The sequence below is a fragment of the Thalassophryne amazonica genome, chromosome 15 (assembly GCF_902500255.1).
Source record: "Thalassophryne amazonica chromosome 15, fThaAma1.1, whole genome shotgun sequence".
NCBI lineage: Eukaryota > Metazoa > Chordata > Actinopteri > Batrachoidiformes > Batrachoididae > Thalassophryne > Thalassophryne amazonica.
Window position 1 is genome coordinate 51,215,987 of NC_047117.1, and position 18,651 is coordinate 51,234,637.

The 18,651-nt window shown below is 42.9% G+C and overlaps 1 protein-coding gene across 1 annotated transcript; it reads right to left on the reverse strand.

Annotated features, from left to right (window-relative positions):
- Positions 1 to 1,999: 1,999 nt before the first annotated feature.
- On the reverse strand, positions 2,000 to 15,615 carry LOC117525908 (sialic acid synthase-like). Its single transcript, XM_034187857.1, has 6 exons — positions 15,387 to 15,615; positions 11,664 to 11,879; positions 11,490 to 11,589; positions 8,943 to 9,097; positions 3,534 to 3,800; positions 2,000 to 2,515 (listed from the first exon to the last, which is right to left on the reverse strand). The coding sequence occupies exons 1-6, from the start codon at positions 15,516 to 15,518 to the stop codon at positions 2,306 to 2,308; spliced, it is 1,080 nt and encodes a 359-aa protein (XP_034043748.1). The 5' UTR covers positions 15,519 to 15,615; the 3' UTR covers positions 2,000 to 2,305.
- Between the last annotated feature and the right edge of the window lie 3,036 nt (positions 15,616 to 18,651).

Below are 18,651 nucleotides of genomic sequence, written 5' to 3' on the forward strand. Positions count from 1 at the left end.
ATATCCATTGTTCAGTATTGTTAGCTAATATCCATAGTTTCCTCAAAATCATTAGTCCTATCAACATTTTGGCGGCGTTCATCCTTGACCCAAAATATATAAGCATACAGTGAAGCAAATAAGTATTTGATCTACTGTCAGTTTTGCAAGTTTTCTCGCCTATAAAGAATGGAGAGGTCTGTCATTTTTATCGTAGGTACACTTCAACTGTGAGGGACAGAATCTAAAAAAAAAAAAAATTGCACTCGTTACCTGTATTAAATGCACCTGATTGAACTTGTTACCTGTGTAAAAGACACCTGTCCACACACTCAATCAATCACAATCCAACCTATCCACCATGGCCAAAGAACTGTTTAAGGACACTAGGGACAAAACTGTAGACCTGCACAAGGCTGGGATGGACTACAGGACAACAGGTGAGCAACTTGGTGAGAAGACAACAAGTGTTGGTGTAATTATTAGAAAATGTAAGAAACACAAGATGACTTTCAGTCTTTGTTGGTCAGTGGATCCATGTAAGTTCTCGTCTTGTGGGGTAAGGATTGTGAGAAAGCCCAGAACTATACAGGAGGACCTGGTCAATGACCTGAAGAGAGCTCAGACCACAGCAGCAAAGACTGCATGAGTAACACACGACACCGTCATGCTTTAAAATCCTGCAGGGCAGCAAGATCCCCCTGCTCAAGCCAGCACATGTCCAGGCCCGTTTGAAGTTCACCAGTGACCATCTGGATGATCCAGAGGAGGCATGGGAGAAGATCATGTGGTCAGATGAGACCAAAATAGAGCTTTTTGGTATCAAGTCCACTCGCCATATTTGGAGGATGAGAACAACCCCAAGAACACCATCGTAACCGTGAAGCATGGGGGAGGAAACATCATTTTTGGGGGGTGCTTTTCTGCAAAGGGGACAGGACAGCAACACTGTACTGAAGGGATGATGATCAAATCAAATCAGTTTTATTTATATAGCACCAAATCACAACAAACAGTTGCCCCATCAAATCAAATCAATTTTATTTATATAGCAACAAATCACAACAAACAGTTGCCCCAAGGCACTTTATATTGTAAGGCAAGGCCATACAATAATTACGGAAAAACCCCAACGGTCAAAATGACCCCCTGTGAGCAAGCACTTGGCGACAGTGGGAAGGAAAAACTCCCTTTTAACAGGAAGAAACCTGTTGGGATCACCTATGGTGAGATTCTGGCAAACAACCTCCTTCCCTCAGTAAGAGCATTGAAGATGGCTGGGTCTTCCAGCATGACAATGACCCCAAACACACAGCCAGGACAACTAAGGAGGGGCTCCGTAAGAAGCATTTCAAGTTCCTGGAGTGGCCTGGTCAGTCTCCAGACCTGAACTCAATAGAAAATCTTTGGAGGGAGCTGAAACTCAAAACCTGAAAGATCTGGAGAAGATCCGTATGGAGGAGTGGACCAAAATCCCTGCTGCAGTGTGTGCAGACTTGGTCAAGAACTACAGGAAACGTCAGCCCTCTGTAATTGCAAACAAATGTTTCTGTACCAAATATTAAGGTCTGTTTTTCTATTGTATCAAATACGTATTTCATGCAATAAAATGTAAATTAATTATTTAAAAATAATACAGTGTGATTTTCTGAATTGTTAGTTATATTCTGTCTCTCACAGTAGAAGTGTACCTACGATATAAATTACAGACCTCTCCATTCTCTGCAGGTGGGAAAAGTTGCAAAATCGACAGTGGACCCAATACTTATTTGTGTCACTGTACCAAGCAGCAAATGTCAACTTTTGGAGGGCGCTGTAGATAGAGTTCTGTGCTGCAGCTGTCATGGCAACGGTACACTTCTAAGTCAAGTTCAGTGAAGCTGTTTCTTTATTTATGATTAAAATGTTCTGTCTATGCCACTTTAAAGTATTTTCTGAACTGATCATCTGAATAAAGTCATTAATTTCTCCCCACAACCTGTTTTATAATTGCTGTTCTTAAATACAAAACATCATAACAAAGGTTTGCAGTTAATTTAATACAAAGCCTTTCTTATATGAGGACTCATCCAAATTTAATCATTTTTAGGGCAAAACATTTTCCATTCTTACGAATGCAAGCATGAAATGCAAGAATATCTTATCATCTGGTATCGGGCTAAAAAAAGTACATCAGCAGTTTGTTGTATCGTTATTACTTACAATCACTTCTTTAAAAAAAGTCCATGACTTTTCGGTTTCAGCTGCACCAATCATTTCGCTCTGCTGATTTTTCTTGAAGGAATCATTACTTTTTTTGTATATCTTATGCTGATTGTTGTATGATTTAGCACTTCTTCTTTTTGCCATAGCTGTCCACAACCTCTGGCATGATGCTCTCATCTTCCTCCACATCCTCCAGTACAGCCTTTCCAACCAGCTCGAAGAGGTCCTCAGCTGGGACACCCACTGGCTCAGCAACCTTTACACCCAACATGTCCAGTGTTAGAAGAGTTCCTTTGGGGATCTCCACCTTAGCCACCACTGATTTACCCAACTGGAGAACAAACAGAACACAGAGTCATATACAGATGTTTTGATCTGATGGCACAGATGGGTCTATCAATCATTATAAATGTATAGGCGAATGTGGTTTGACTCAAATCCATATAAATCTGCCTTTTTGTACATAGATAGCTTAGCTTACATAGATAGCTTAGATAAAAGCTTAATTTTGGGAGGAGAGGGGGGCCAAGGAGTATCAGAGGAGGGAAGCTTTGTCATTGAGTAAGCCGTGTGATAGAGGTGGGCGGATCAATCCTAATATCAATAATATTGATACCAACGCGGTACTGATATTGAACGATCCTCGTGTAAAAAGATCGATACGCAAGCTTTTTTCTCTCCCGCACGCACTGACTGCTGCGCATGCAGATTCATCAAAGTCTACTCTCTGTCTGTAAGAGCAGCGCTGCGTCACACAACACGGAGCAGCACACCCTCCCCCCTCTGGTCTTTTGTTGTTGCGCCGTCACGTGGCTCAGTGGCACCAGCCAACAGCCATGCAGGTAGGCTCAGCCTGGCCCACCCACTCAGCACTCTCCTTGAGTCAGCCCTCTACCTCAGGAGATTTTGTTTTAAGTTGTGTTGATTGATATTTTTTTAAACAAAAATGTTGATTGTGATAATAAAGTATTTTGTTGTCATGTACAATGTTTGGCAAAATTCTATCCTAGGTCTTTTGGATCCTTTGGATCTATGAAGCTTAAATATGAAAAAGTATCGGTATTGATATAGATATTGGCGATACTGGGCCTGTATTTACTTGGTATTGGATCAATACCAAAATTCCCGGTATCACCCACCTCTACCTTGTGACTTCATAGCTACCAACAACAAGAGACGTTTATTGACAACGGTGTCACTTTTTGTCAACAATGACAAAATGCTTCATGGTAGAAGGAAATGGCAGCAACAGGAAGACACTTTCTGAAATGTTAACAAATGCATGTTGGGAGGCTAATGTTTGTCCTGATTTTTGGTGTATTTCTGTGTATGTGCACTTGCACTTTTACCTTATCGTGGCACGGCTTCTCACTGGGCAACATCTGCTTTATGCCACTACCCAACGCCCTCTCCACCAGTCGGATGGAGCGGACCAGTTCGACCAGCTCAGAGGGATCCAGTGAAGCAGCGTGATCGTTTCCTTTCCAAGTCTTGTCCAGCGTTATGTGGCGCTCAATGACCTTTGCTCCCAGGGCGACAGCTGCCACAGAAATACAGATTCCAGATTCATGGCCAGAATACCCAATCGGTATATCTGGAAATTCCTTCTGATATTCCTGTAGACAAATAAAAAATAGCTGAATTTAGGTGCTATTGTGATACACTGTTAAAACACAACCAGAAATCACAAAAGGTTGGAGTGGGGCAGATACGTGAAAAAGATGTTCACTTCTGGCAGAAAGTGTGAAATTTTACATACAGGGATATTTTCAAAATTGCTGCTTTGTTGAAATATTGATAGTCACTATCTTGGGACACAAATTACTGCATTTTGGTACACAAGGGTATTTTGATATGCTGAATTAATAATAATAATAATCCACCTGCTGCATGTGCCTGATGTTTGGGAAAATGCGCGAGACGAGAGCCGCATGAAGCCACACATCTGGCTCTGTCCGTCTCCTCCTCCTCCTCTCTGTGCCACTCCAGGGCACAGAGCCCAACTACGCATGCAGTCACAAAGTTCTTCTGAAAAACTGGAGCGATCTGAATTCGGTTGGATGAATATGGGCGTGTGTGTGGAGACAATTCACCTCGTTCACAACATGACAGAACTTAACGATGCGCTGTTACGCACAATAGTGCGCAACAACGCGGAATACTATTCTTGACCGTGCGTAATGGTTCCTGATAAATCTCCGGCAACATGTGCCATTAATCGTAACATGTGGTAACAGGTTGCAGCAGTTCCTGAGGACACCTGACGCCTCTGCCCCAAATCATCACATTCGTGATCAGCGGCCAAGAATGTGTACTTCGTGGCATTCGTGACTTGTCGTTGTTATGTGTAAATGCAGCATTAGGCACAGTTCACATCAGGTGGCCGACTACACCATTGACTTCCGCACCCTTGACGCAAAGAGTGAGTAGAACACGGCAGCAATAGCCAATGTTTTTTTTTTCAAGGCCTGTCACGTCAGATCAAGGACCAACTTGCAGCTGTTGAGTTTCCTGAGGATTTGGACTCTGTCATAGCGCTGTGTGCACACAGTCGCGTGGAGCCCTTGCTGCTATTTAAACCCAATTCACGCTTGCTGGCTGTGCAGAATACATCGTTGCGCTTGGAAAACAGTGGACTGTATCATGAGGTTTTTACAGTTGCATTACTGCCACGTATGTAGTCAAAGCTGATATTTTCTGCCTCTGTGGAAGTGCGCTCAGTTCTCTACTGCACGGTGTGGTGCGGCTCAGAAACAGTCATTTAAACATTATTATTTTTTATTATTATTATTTTTTTGTCTTGGTGGATCATTTTCATTGTGTACAGATGCTGCTGAGTCTGGCTGTGGTAAAAGATGCTGTGACTCTAAACTTTTAAAGCTCCAGTTGCTCCAGTCAGATCTGCTGTTTTGATCAGACCTGATCGATCAGGTTGTCTGATGATCACACTGACATGCAGCGACGGTGCTTTTAAAGAGTCACAGCGCTTATTCAGGTTTGATCAGACCTGATCGATCAGGGCGTCTGATGATTGCACTGAACTGCAGCGACAGCGCTTTTATTTTAAAGTCACAGCACTTATTTAGGTTTGATCAGGCGCACAGAGAGAGAGGGAGAGAGAGAGAGAGACAGAACGAGTGAGAGAGAGTAAGGGAGAGAGCGACAGAGGGAGAGAGAGAGACAGAGAGAGTGACAGAGGGAGAGAGAGAGAGAGAGAGAGAGAGAGAGAAAGAGAGCGACAGAGGGAGAGAGAGAGACAGAGAGAGTGACGGAGGGAGAGAGAGAGAGAGAGAAAGAGAGCGACAGAGGGAGAGAGAGTGACAGAGGGAGGGAGGGAGAGAGAGAGAGCGACAGAGAGAGAGAGAGAGAGACCGACCTGCTGTTTCTGTTGTGTTTCTGGATTTGAGTTGAGGTTCGATTCCCTGTTCTGAGCACACACACGTCCATCAGTCAGATCAGCTGTTCTGAGCACACAGAGGTGCTGTGGGCTGCGTGATCATGTTTTCCAGCTGATTCCTCTGGATGCACGCACTCAATTTTTGGATGTGTACAGGAGCACCATGTTGCACAGACTTGCATGCAGTAACGCTGTGATGCGCAGACCTGCTTAAAACTACGTATTTTATGTGTCCAGTGCTCTATGCTGAAGAAAATGAAACATGTTTAATTTCTTCCGTCCTACGTGCCCTCAACATACTGCTGTGCAGGGAGAAAAAACTCGACATAGAACTGCTAAAAGTGGGTGTAGACGATACGCCACAATACGCAGCTCTACAAATACACCAGTGTGAAAGGGGCTTTAAGCTGCTCCCTTTGCCGCACCTTCTTGAGATAAACGCTGTGGATGGCAGCGCGTTAGGGAGAGTTTCTTTCTCCACGCTACCAGTGCAGCTGACTATTTCTGATGGACAGACTGAGTCACTGAGTTTCCATATTTGGGAAAATGTCATATCCAGGTACCTTGAGGCAACCTTGGATAAATAAGCACAACCCATGTATTGAGTGGACTACTGGTCAGATCCTGTCTTCAGGGCCAACTTGTTTGCTCACATGACTGGCCCAACCAGAATAGTCTCAGACACCTTTGAACCCAGATTTAATTAATGTCCTCACTTGCTATCATGAGATGGCCACAGTGTTTAGTAAGGCAAAGGCCAAGTCTTTACCTCCACACTGCCCTTATGACTGCGTAATAGACTTACTGCCTGGAGCCACGCCTCCAAGGGGCAAACGCTATTCCCTTGGTGACCATATACCATTGGTGGCTGCAAAGTGCTGGCAGGAAAGGTGGCCCTGGAGTAATGGTGTCATTGGTTGGATGGGGTCCAGATGCCGTTTTTGGTCTGGACCGACCACAAAGATTTGGAATATTTACGTTCAGTTAAGCACCTAAATGCCAGGCAGGCCCATTGGGCATTGTTTATTAGCTGCTTTAACTTCATGTTGTCTTATTTTCCTGATTCTAAAAATACTAAACCCAATTCACACTTCCGCTCATTTGACCCTGATTTACATTTTCATGAAGCCAAAACCATTCTGTCTGGCAAGTGTTTCATCTCTGTTCTTACCCTAGACATTGAGGCTAAGGTCAAAGCAGCCGCAGAGGCACTTACACCAAATTGCATGTGGTGGACTCACTAAGGGGGAGGTGATAGCATGGGTTCACGTTAATAAGATGTCCTGCCATCCAGGGATTAATAAAAGTTTGTTAGTGATTCAATGCATGTCAACTATCTGCCATGCAAAAGCCATCTAATTACTACCCACCAGGTTTATTAGCACCTCTACCTGTGCCTCAACAGCACGTCTCTGTGGACTTTGTCACGGGACTCCCTGACTTGCATGGCAACATGGTCATCTTGACCATGGTTGACCGTCTCTCCAAGATTTCACATTTCATTCCCCTGCCTAAATTATCCCCTGCCAAGGAGACAGCCAAGGCAGTAAATCATTTTTAAAAAAAATACTGTTTCCCACAGGATACAGTATCAGACCGAGGGCCGCATTTTGTGTCTCGTCTCTGGGCCGAGTTCTGGGAACTTCTGTTAGCCTGTCCTCTGGCCATCACCCCCAGTCCAATGGTCAGACTGAACAGATTAACCAGGAATTGGAGAAGGGGCTTTGCATCACGTCTGCCCAACACCCTGCGACCTGGTCAGAACATCTGCTCTGGGTGGAACTTGCACATAACACCTTACCATCCTCATCAACAGGTCTGTCTCTGTTTCATGTTGTCCATGGCTTTCAACCATCATTATTTCAATTCACAGACTCTGATTTCCTGGTCCCGTCCACCATGGCCCTTGTGAGGAGATGCAGGAAACATGGGAGCAGGCCTGCTAGTCCCTCATCAAGTCATCGGCCATCTACAAGTCTGCTGCAGATTGCAAGAGGACTCTCACTCCGTCCTTTGTTCCTGGTCAAAGAGGACGGTTGTCCACAAGGCACTTGCCGCTATGGGTGGACTCAAAGAAGCTCACTCCCAGGTTTGTTGGACCCTTTCCTGTTTCCAAGGTTGTTCATCCTGTGGCTATCCGGCTCAAGCTACCCAGGGTCATGTGCAGCCATCCAATGTTCTACTTCAGTCAGGTCAAGCCTGTGAAGACCAGCACACTTTGCCCCCTAGCTGCACCCCCTCTACTCAACCGGTTCATGGACGGATGTGTGGAGGCTCCTGTGTGCTCATCACTGGGGCCCTGTCTTTGCCAGTTTTTTATTCCTCGTGTCTTCGTTGCAGCCATTTTCTCACAGTTCTTGATTTTGTTTTTGCCTTGCCATGTACTGAAAATTTTGCCTGTTTTTAACCTCGACTTAGTCTCATGATTTGGATACCATTGCTGATTTGGGCTTGCCTTTCTGAGTACCAACCTTTGCTTGATTTTTAAGTAAATCCATTTTTACACTCTGCACCGCTGTGTGAGTCTTGCATTTTTGTCCAGTCTTTTTGGGTCCAGGTTCCTGACAGCAATAACTAACAACACTGAACAATGGACGTTGATAATTACATTCTGGACTCACACGCCATTCCAGCAGGGGCCTGTAAATCATCTATATGTTAAAAGCATGAGTGCGTGTCTGCATGCTTGCATGATTTTATTTAGTAAGTTCTGTGTCAGTACATAATATAATTGTAAATGGACTGGAACTTGGAACTTGGACTTGAACATGTCACTCACTATACAGTGTATGCACGCGTATACGAGGAAGTGAAAAGGTGAAAGGTGAAGTGTTTTTTTTTTCATTTCTGGGGGCCACAACCTAGAGCTACTCTCTAATAAAACAGAAAACCACCTGTTTTTGGACTCTGTGCATCACGCCACACGGTTATGTTCACATTCTGTTCGTTTTTTTAGGCACTGACATTAAAAACAGCGTTCAAATGGAGCCAGAATGTGTCACTATGTGCTTCTTCTTCTTGTGGTATGTCGCATTACACTTTTTCTTTCCTCACACTCACACATGTGCTGTATAGTGACAAGTTCAAGTCCAAGTTTGTGATTTTGTAAGTTGAGGGTTCAATTTCACAAAATGAGAGCATGCTAGCAAAGCTAGCACACAATTTAAAAAATGCTCTTGTTTTATGAGTCCACAATTTAGAAAAATTAGTGTACAATTTAATAAAACGAGAGAATGATTTAGAAAATTGAGTACACATTTTCTTGAGGCCCCCCACCCCAAAAAAAAAAAAAAATTGTGCCATGACCTCCCTTGACGGGCCATGGCAACAATACCTATGGACGTGACCATGTTCATCTCACCGTGATAACTTTGAGGTTGACGTCCTCAGCCTCCAGTGGATAAGCACTGGTACACTGCAGGATGACCAATTCTTCGTTGTACTTCTTCACTGTTTGGTAGACCCGACGCATCGTCTCCATAGACTGCATCCCACTGGACACCACCATGGGACGTCCTGACAGGCAGTAAGAAAGACTCCACAATACCTCACGGAATGCTGTTGTTAATGCTGTAAATTACACTCAGACATATTTCTATAACCACATGTAGCAGTAATGGTTTTGGTCCTTGTGTCTGTTGTGTTTGAGAACAAAATAATTCAAAGAGTTTTAATCCATTTTTAACCAAATTTGGTCGAATGACTGTTGGTCAACCAAGGGCAAAGTGATTTGATTTTGAGAAAAGCCATCGAAAAGTCAAGATCACAGCCTTGGGTCAGACTTTTGGCACAATGCTTACATACAGAGAATACTTTGAATGCATATCTCAAGGAATTTGTTACAGATAAACCTATGGTTAGTATTAAACACAAATATGAAATGACATATCACTGTTTTGTTGTTCAGATGGCATTTTACTTTGGGTGACCTTGAAAGGTCAAAACCATTTTGAATGGCTATTTTGAGGTATTACTTAACAAGACAGCTGCAGTTACTATTAAATGCTATTGGTCACATTGCCTTTGAACGTGGGTGTCCTTTAAAGGTCAATGTTTTATATATCTATATCTATCTATCTATCTATCTATCGATCGATCGATCGATAGATAGATGGACATTTTTATTGCAATCTCAGAGGAAAACGTGAATAAAATACTCCTTCCCATGTCTTGGCATTTTTAAGACTTTCATAAGATTGATTTAAGACATTTTAATACCAATTCCTATGATTATGTTCTAAAATTCAGGAAAAGGTGGTTTCACAGCAGCTCGTGGACCACCTTAGTGAGAATAATCTCTTTGAGCCACTGCAGTCTGTTTTTAGAAAATACGTATCATTCCACAGAGACGGCTCTCAATAAAGCGGTGAATGATCTTCTGCTTACAATGGATTCGGACACCACTACGGTTCTGGTGCTGTTAGATCTCAGTGCTGCATTTGATACTGTGGATCATCATATTCTACTCGATAGGCTGGAGAATCATTTTGGGATTACTGAGAATGTCTTTGCATGGTTAACATCATAACTAACCAGTCATTCTCACTGTGTCTTGTACACAGTGAGACCTACTGCTAATCTTACTGATGTGAAAAGTCTGTGGGGCACAGAGCTGCTTTCTATTATCGTGCACCTGTTTTGTGGAATCATCTCCCTATGGAGATAAAACAGTCAGATTCTGTAGAGACATTCAAGACCAGACTTAAGACACATTTATTCTCCCTTTCATATGGCTATCATGCTGGTATAGTATGGAACTATGCTTCCTATCCTTTTAAATTAATTTTATTAGTAATGGAAAAGGTCATTGCCTCAACTTCATCTAAATTACGGGTCTGTTAGGGAAGCTTAGGGCTAGTGGCCGCGATCACTTTTGTATTATCTCTGCTTTCCTGTCGATTTCATGCTGATGAATTATACCTTAAGTGCGTTTTTTTTTTCCGGTCAAATGATTCAGCTCTTTTTGTCTCTGTCCGAGATGCGGAGAGGGAAATGTGAGGGAGTTCAGCATCAACGGGAGTGACATCAACGGGATGCTGGACCGGCTGCAACTTGCCATGCCTGAGGCTGATGCAGCAGATCTTCTGCAGCAGATCTTCTGAATTCCTGTTTTCTGTATCTTCAGCTCTGTAAAACTTTGTAAAAACATTGTAACTGGTAGAATGGCCTAAACAGTGTGTCATCCCTCTGAGTCTCGTCTGCTTGAATTTTCTTCCTCAATATCATCAGAGGGAATTTTTCTTCACCACTGTCGCCTGTGTGCTTGTTTTAGGGGTTGGTAAGGTTAGGCCTTACTTGTGTAAAGCACCTTGAGGCAGCTTTGTTGTGATTTAGCGTTATATAAATGTAATGAATTGAAATTGAATTGAATTCAATTAAGACCATAATTTTAGATGAACAAATTCAATGACTTTTAAAGCTTTTTAAGGATCTGCTGAAACCCTGTAGACCATCTCCTATCCCACACAGACACTTCCTCTATGAATTTTGGACAGACAATGTGAGGAAGCATCAGCTACAACATTTTGGATATGTGGCGCGTTTCTCTGCACACAATCCAGCACGCAGGTGTCTCAGTGTTTAAGACCCAAAGAGCGAGAGAAGACCAAGGCCACGCCCACATTTCATCAGGCTGTGACAGATAGATGGCTACTTTCAAGAGGTGGAGATGGCCTGGTTGTCCAACTGGACTTTATTCATTCACAACCCAAGGTGGTTCCACAGCATGGTGGATGTGGCGACTCGTGTGTGTGCAGGCTCCCAAACCTCACATGATAAACATCCAGAAAGGGGGCACTATTCCCTTTTTAGCAAGGGTAAAACTACACTGGTGACATTTGAAATGATGTAAATACATATGGACTCTACTTTTTAACGCTGTGCGCCGGACAGCGGAGGTCACTCTTACCTTTTTTTGCAGTTTTCTCCAAATAGGGGAAGTTGTTGGCATCTAGAGAAGCTACTTTGAAGAAAGGCACATTGAGCTCGTCCAGGAATTCTACTGCCATCTACAGGACAAAAAGATATCAATTTGTCTTCTGATTAAAAGAGCCACAAAAGGTCCATCATAACTGTGTCTTACCTCATCCATTCCTGAAGCTGTGAAGAAGATGCCCACTTCCTGTGCGTATCTCTGCAGCTCCCTGTACTGCTCATGACTGAACTCCAGATGGCGCTTGTGATCCCCGTAGGTTTTGCCCCAGGAGTGTCTGGAGTTGTAAGGCCGCGCCAAGGCTTGCTTGTTGAATTTATACTCCAGTTCACTTTTCTGGAATTTGGCACAGTCAGCACCGCAGTCCTGTGATGTATTGAAGAAAGAAACAAAACTGATGAAAAGATTTAGAGATGCTGGCCCTGCGACAGTCTTGTCCGGGTGTACCTCCTCATGCCCCGTAACTGCCGGGGTAGCCCCCCCCCCCCCCCCAACTCCTCATGACATTTCAGTAAGCGGTTGAAGATAAGTGAGTGTGTGTGTGTGTGTTTTGGAAATGCAGTAAATAAGAAATACATTAAATGCTCATTTAAAACAACAATCCATTGTTTGCCTGGGTGGTTGGTGTCTGGGACACAAGACAGATTCACTGTTATGGGTGTGGCAAATGTGACACTTGTGCATGCTCCCGGACTTGACTTGAATATCCTGATTATCCAGTCAGTTATACAGCAACATCAGACAGCAGTATTTATGTCAATGAAGCAAGGCTTTGCACCGGTTCACCATTTTTCTCTCTCTCTCTTTCTTTCTTTTTTTTAGACTTTCACATATTTTCAAGGTGAAAGTCTATACAAGCAGCAGAAATGAGGCTCCTCCGTCGGGTATCTGGGCTTACACTCAGGGACAGGGTGAGAAGTTTGAATATCCGAGAGGGACTCTGAGTAGAGCCGCTGCTTCTTTGAATTGAGAGGAGCCAACTAAGATGGTTCAGGTATCTGGTGAGGACGCCCCTTGGTCATCTCCCTGAGGAGGTCTACCAGGCACGTCCAACTTGGAGGAGTCCCCGGGGGAAACCCAGGACACACTGGAGGGTTATATTTCCCAGCTGGCTTGGGAACACCTCAGCATCTCCAAGGAAGTGTTGGAGGACTTTGCCGAGGATAGTGAAGTCTGGAATGAGCTGCTTGGTCTACTGTCACCACTCTCAGATAAGCAGCAGATGCAGAATTTACTTCCTGTCTTCCTCTAAATGTTGAATATTTGTAAATGGTGAAGAGAAATTTACCAGCAGCAGGTGATTAAAGTAAAATGTGGGGGGTGGTCTTATTCCCAAACAGAGTAAATATTCTGCTATGTACAACAGCCAGACTGATATGGATTTTTGGGTGGCTGATACCAATACCAGGGAGTAAAGGTCATGGGATCATGTCCCACCTGGTCCTTTGTGTGTGGAGTTTGTATGTTCTCCCCATGTTTGCGTGGGTTCTCACTGGCTTCCTTCCACTTCAAAAGACATGCAGTTTAGGTGAATTGGTGACTCCAAATTGATCATAGGTGTGTGCGTGTGTGAATGTGTTTTATCTGTCTATTTATGGCCCTGTGATAGACCGGACCGGTGTCCTGTTCAGGGTGGACCCCACCTCATGTGGGGTGTCCAGGGTGTGGTGGACCCCGCCACATGTCCTATGACTGCTGAAATAGGCTCCACCCCCCACCCCCGGACCCTTGATTGGCATAAGTGGGTATTGAAAATGAATGAATGAATATCTGCCGATATACAGATTTTTAAAAATGCTAATTATTTCTAACATTTCATTATTAAACCCTTATGACAAAAAAATCTAGCTGATGCTTTACATTTTACACATTAAAATTAACAATAAAAATAAAAACAATTACTGTACAGAATGCTGCCTTCACTTGACTAACATAAAACAGACTTTTCAGCCATACTGGACCCACCTACCTCATGACATAGTGAGCAATTGTCACTGGAAAACACGTATTCTGACTGAACATGAATGGCAGCTGGTCACGCTGACTCAGTCTCGTGAAGCTATTGTGACTCGGGTTGATGGGGTCCTAGTCATGCTTGTTTACAATGCAGTCTGATCACCCTCTGGTGGACAAACTGTATAATGGCACCAGTGCCATCAGTTAAGTGTTTTTCCTGCCATTTTTATTTGGTTCATATTGGCAAAAATGATGTTGATACCAATATGTTTGTGAAAGGCTCATATCAGCTGATATCATCAGCCAACCGATATATCAGTCAGAGTCTATTGTGTAGACCAACTGTGCCCATTTTCCATATAATGTGGAGTTCACTTTCAATTTATGTTCATATAGCACCAAATCACAATAAAGTTGCCTCAAGGTGCTTTACACAAGTAAGGTCTAACATTACCAACCCCCAGAGCAAGTACACAGGTGACAGTGGTAAGGACAAACTCCCTCTGATGATTTGAGGACGAAACCTCAAGCAGACCAGACTCAAAGGGGTGACTCTCTGCTTGGGCCATGCTACAGATAGAATATACAAAACAATTCAACAGTTCCATCAGGAAGGGCATCCAACGTAAAACCTGTGCCAAATCAACATGCAGATCTGTACCGGATCTGCCATGGCAACCCAGAGCAAAAAGGGGGAAGCCAAAACAACATACGATTTTTAATGACCACCTGCGGTACCTTCATGGCCACAAGGAGGCCACAGCCCTCAAGAGAATTGCTAATCTCCAAAATTTTGTCTGCCAATTTACACAGAAATAAATCCAAAAATAATCATCATTCAGTAAGACAATGATCCACAACACATTACCAACTCAACAAATGGAGAAAAGTGTAAAGGTTCGAGACTGAACAAGTCAGTCAGCACACAACTCACAGAAGCATGATGTCATTCTGGGAAAAACTACCCAAAATAAACAACAACTGACATAAACTTTTATAAACCCAGAAAACTAGAACCGAAGAAGAAGCCAGCAATTTATTCACATCAGAGAGCTGCAGCTTTGACGCGCAAAACCAAATTGCAAAACTGCACTGCGTGCGTGTGCGTGTCACTCACACTTTCTTGTGATAACTTGGGCAACATTGACTGAACATCCTATGACATCTCCAACTGATTTAAATCTGATCATGCTTGGGCAAGACCCTATAACAGGGGTAGGCAACCTGTTCCAGAAGGAGCCATGAGGGTGCAGGTTTTCTTTGCAGCCACTGACTCCACCAGGTGATTTTACTGATTAATATCACTTTGAGCAGATCACTTTGAGCAGATGGAATCAGTTAATCAGTAAAATCACCTGGTGGAGTCAGTGGCTGCAAAGAAAACCTGCACCCTCATGGCTCTTTCTGGAACAGGTTGCCTACCCCTGCCCTATAAGGACCGCCCATTTTACCAACAATAAGTATTGATTATTGTCATTTATAATCTCTCTTGTTAGCAGCAAGTTGTGTTTTGTTTGTTTGTTTGTTTTTGTTTGTTTGTTTTATCCTAAATCATCAGCCACAAAACACAATAGTTGGTCGACATAAAAATACACTGCAGAAATAATGAGAGGAACACTGAGTTCCCAGAATTACATTTGAAAGCAGAACTGCCTCAGTGTGTTAGGTCAGAGACAGACAGACAGACAGAAGTAGGCACACGTGTGTGGGTACACACCGCCTAAAGCCCTGTGACTGCTGGGATAGACTCCAGAAGTTCAATCTTGTGTGTGTGTGTGTGTGTGTGTGTGTGTGTGTGTGTGTGTGTGTGTGTGTGTGTGTGTGTGTGTGTGTGTGTGTGTGTGTGTGTGTGTGTGTGTGTGAGTGAGTGACCGAGCATGCAGGTTACCGGACATCACTGAGATATATATATATTACCTTGGCTAATTTGATCATTTTCTTGGCAATCTCAATGTCCCCCTGGTGGTTTTGTCCAATTTCAGCTATGATGAAACACGGGTTCGAGCCTCCGATCATTCTACCGGGGCACAGCTCAAACTTTAACGGCATGATGACCGACAGGAATTAAAGCAAAAACTCCAAAGCGACAGAGAGCAACTTCGTGCAGAAGCGTTCAGAGAGCAGAGGCGATCTGAACAGGTAAGACCGGATCTGTGGATCGACTTCAGCAAACGCTTCATCTCATTGGTTGTCAATATGGTAATGTTACACTCCTGCACTTCTTTTTTTGACAACAGAAACCCAATTCACGGGGTTTTAAGCGCTTTGTTCGCTTTTAAAAGTCTGTAAAATCCTCAAAGCTGTAAAATCAGGAGACATGTGCGCATCACGTGTTGAAAACAATCTGATTGACGCTTTGTGTGTTTCCATTCTGTCAAAATGTTTTATTTCATGTCATGTCTACAAAACACTGAGTGTGTGTGTGTGTGTGGTTCCAGTAAAACAAATTTAGTTTTTGAACAAATTTTCTTTAAAGGCCACAAAACGCTCTCATATTAAAAAGAGAAACACTAAAGAGGACTCAGCAGTGCTCAGGATCCCAGCAGAAAAAAAAAACTGTCAACCCCACACTCAAAAGACAACACTCACAAACACTCACTCACACACACAAATGCAAACCACCACCTGGGATGCCAGGACCTCTACCAGCTCTGACAAACTGCAATGAATTAAGTAAAATAAATACAACCCAAATTCTAATGAAGTTGGTGTATTGTGTGAAATGTAAATAAAACAGAATACAATGATTTGCAAATCCTCTTCAACCTATATTCAATTGAATACACCACAAAGATAAACTTTATTGTTTTTGTGCAAACATTTGCGAATTTTGAAATGGATGCCTGCAACACGTTTCAAAAAAACTGGGACAGGGGCAACAAAAGACTGGGAAAGTTGATGAATGCTCAAAGAACACCTATTCCACAGGTGAACAGGTTAATTGGAAACAGGTGAGTGTTATGATTGGGTATAAAAGGAGCATCCCCCAAAGTCTCAGCCGTTCACCAGCAAAGATGGGGTGAGGATCACCACTTTGTGAACAACTGCGTGAAAAATAGTCCAGCAGTTTAAGAACAATGTTTCTCAATGTTCAATTGCAAGGAATTTAGGTATTCCATCATCTACAGTCCATAATATAATCAGAAGATTCAGAGAATCTGGAGAACTTTCTACACGTAAGCGGCAAGGCCGAAAACCAACATTGAATGCCCGTGACCTTTGATCCCTCAGGTGGCACTGCATTAAAAACCGACATCATTGTGTGAAGGATCTTACCGCGTGGGCTCAGGAACACTTCAGAAAACCATTGTCAGTTAACACAGTTCATTGCTACATCTACAAGTGCAAGTTAAAACTCTACCATGCAAAGTGAAAGCCATACATCAACAACATCCAGAAACACCGCCGCCTTTTCTGGGCCCGAGCTCATTTGAAATGGACAGACGCAAAGTGGAAAAGTGTGCTGTGGTCTGATGAGTCCACATTTCAAATTGCTTTTGGAAATCATGGACGTTGTGTCCTCTGGACAAAAGAGGGAAAAGACCATCCAGATTGTTACCAGCGCAAAGTTCAAAAGTCAGCATCTGTGATGGTATGGGGGTGTGTTAGTGTCCATGGCATGGGCAAATTACACATCTGTGATGGCACCATCAATGCTGAAAGGTACATCCAGGTTTTGGAGCAACACATGCTGCCATCCAAGCAATGTCTTTTTCAGGGACGTCCCTGCTTATTTCAGCAAGATAATGCCAAGCCACATTCTGCATGTGTTACAACAGCGTGGCTTCGTAGTAAAAGAGTGTGGGTACTAGACTGACCTGCCTGCAGTCCAGATCTGCCCCCCATTTAAAATGTGTTGCTGGTGTCGCCCATTTAAGAAGCGCAAAATACGACAACGGAGACCCCGGACTGTTGAACAACTGAAGTCGTACATCAAGCAAGAATGAGAAAGAATTCCACCTACAAAGCTTCAGCAATTAGTGTCTTCAGTTCCCAAACGCTTATTGAGTGTTGTTAGAAGGAAAGGTGATGTAACACAGTGATAAACACACCACTGTCACAGCTTTTTTGAAAAGTGGTGCAGCCATCCATTTCAAAATGATTAAATATTTGCACAAAAACAAAGTTTATCAGTTTGAACATTAAATATCTTGTCTTTGTGGTGTATTCAATTGAATATAGGTTTTAGAGGAATTGCACATCATTGTTTTCTGTTTTTATTTACATTTTTACACAACATCCCAACTTCAGTGGAATTGGGGTTGTAACATAACTGGGGATGAACAAAATAAAATCAAACACAAACTACAGCACCAAGCCAACAAATTCCAATTCCACAAATTTTTATCTTCAGAAAAATTTTCAAGCTCAAAGTGGCTTTTCACAGGCTAAAATATAATCAGGCATGCACATAACTGGTACTCATGGTGCTTGTGTGTGCTTAAATAAATGATGCACAGCACAAAACAAGAGGGGAGCGCTTTATTAAAGGTAAGCAATGACAGATTGTCTGAAAAGTGTTTCCCTCTGCTGTACATCAATGATTTTTAGCTCACATGAGCTCAATGAGTACCAGTTATGTGCACCCCTGAAATACCAAATATAGCTCAAAAGGGCTTTTCAATGTTAAAATTAAATATATGCTAAATCCGCAATATGGATCAGATGCGGATCAAACTTAGTCTGTTCACTGTGACAGTTTGCACCTCATTGTCACAAATAAGAGTAATTGAGGCACTTTTAAGCTATAATGCAAAATGTACATAACATGGGCTTTTCAATATTAAATTCAAATGTCCACAAATTTCGCCAGGTGATAGTGAGTGGCAGTCTGCACTTCACTTTCCACTGTGAGAGTGACTGGGGAACGTTTGTTTAGGATATAATGTAGAACATACATTAAATGGGGTTTTCAACAAAATCTGTAACCTGGATCAGATCTGGTGTCGCAGACCGAACGGTCCACCCTTAAAAATTGGTCTGCCCTGCCTTCACTGCACATGCGTCATTTGGGACCACTGCAGCACGTCTGAGATGGACACACCCAAAGTGATCAGATGGAATAATGTGATTATTAACCATCAGATGACAAAGTAAAACCTCTTAAATCATTCTAAAGTCAGTTTTAAGCAGAAACAAGGTGATAATCTGTGAAACGCTGCTGACGCTCAGAAATGACACT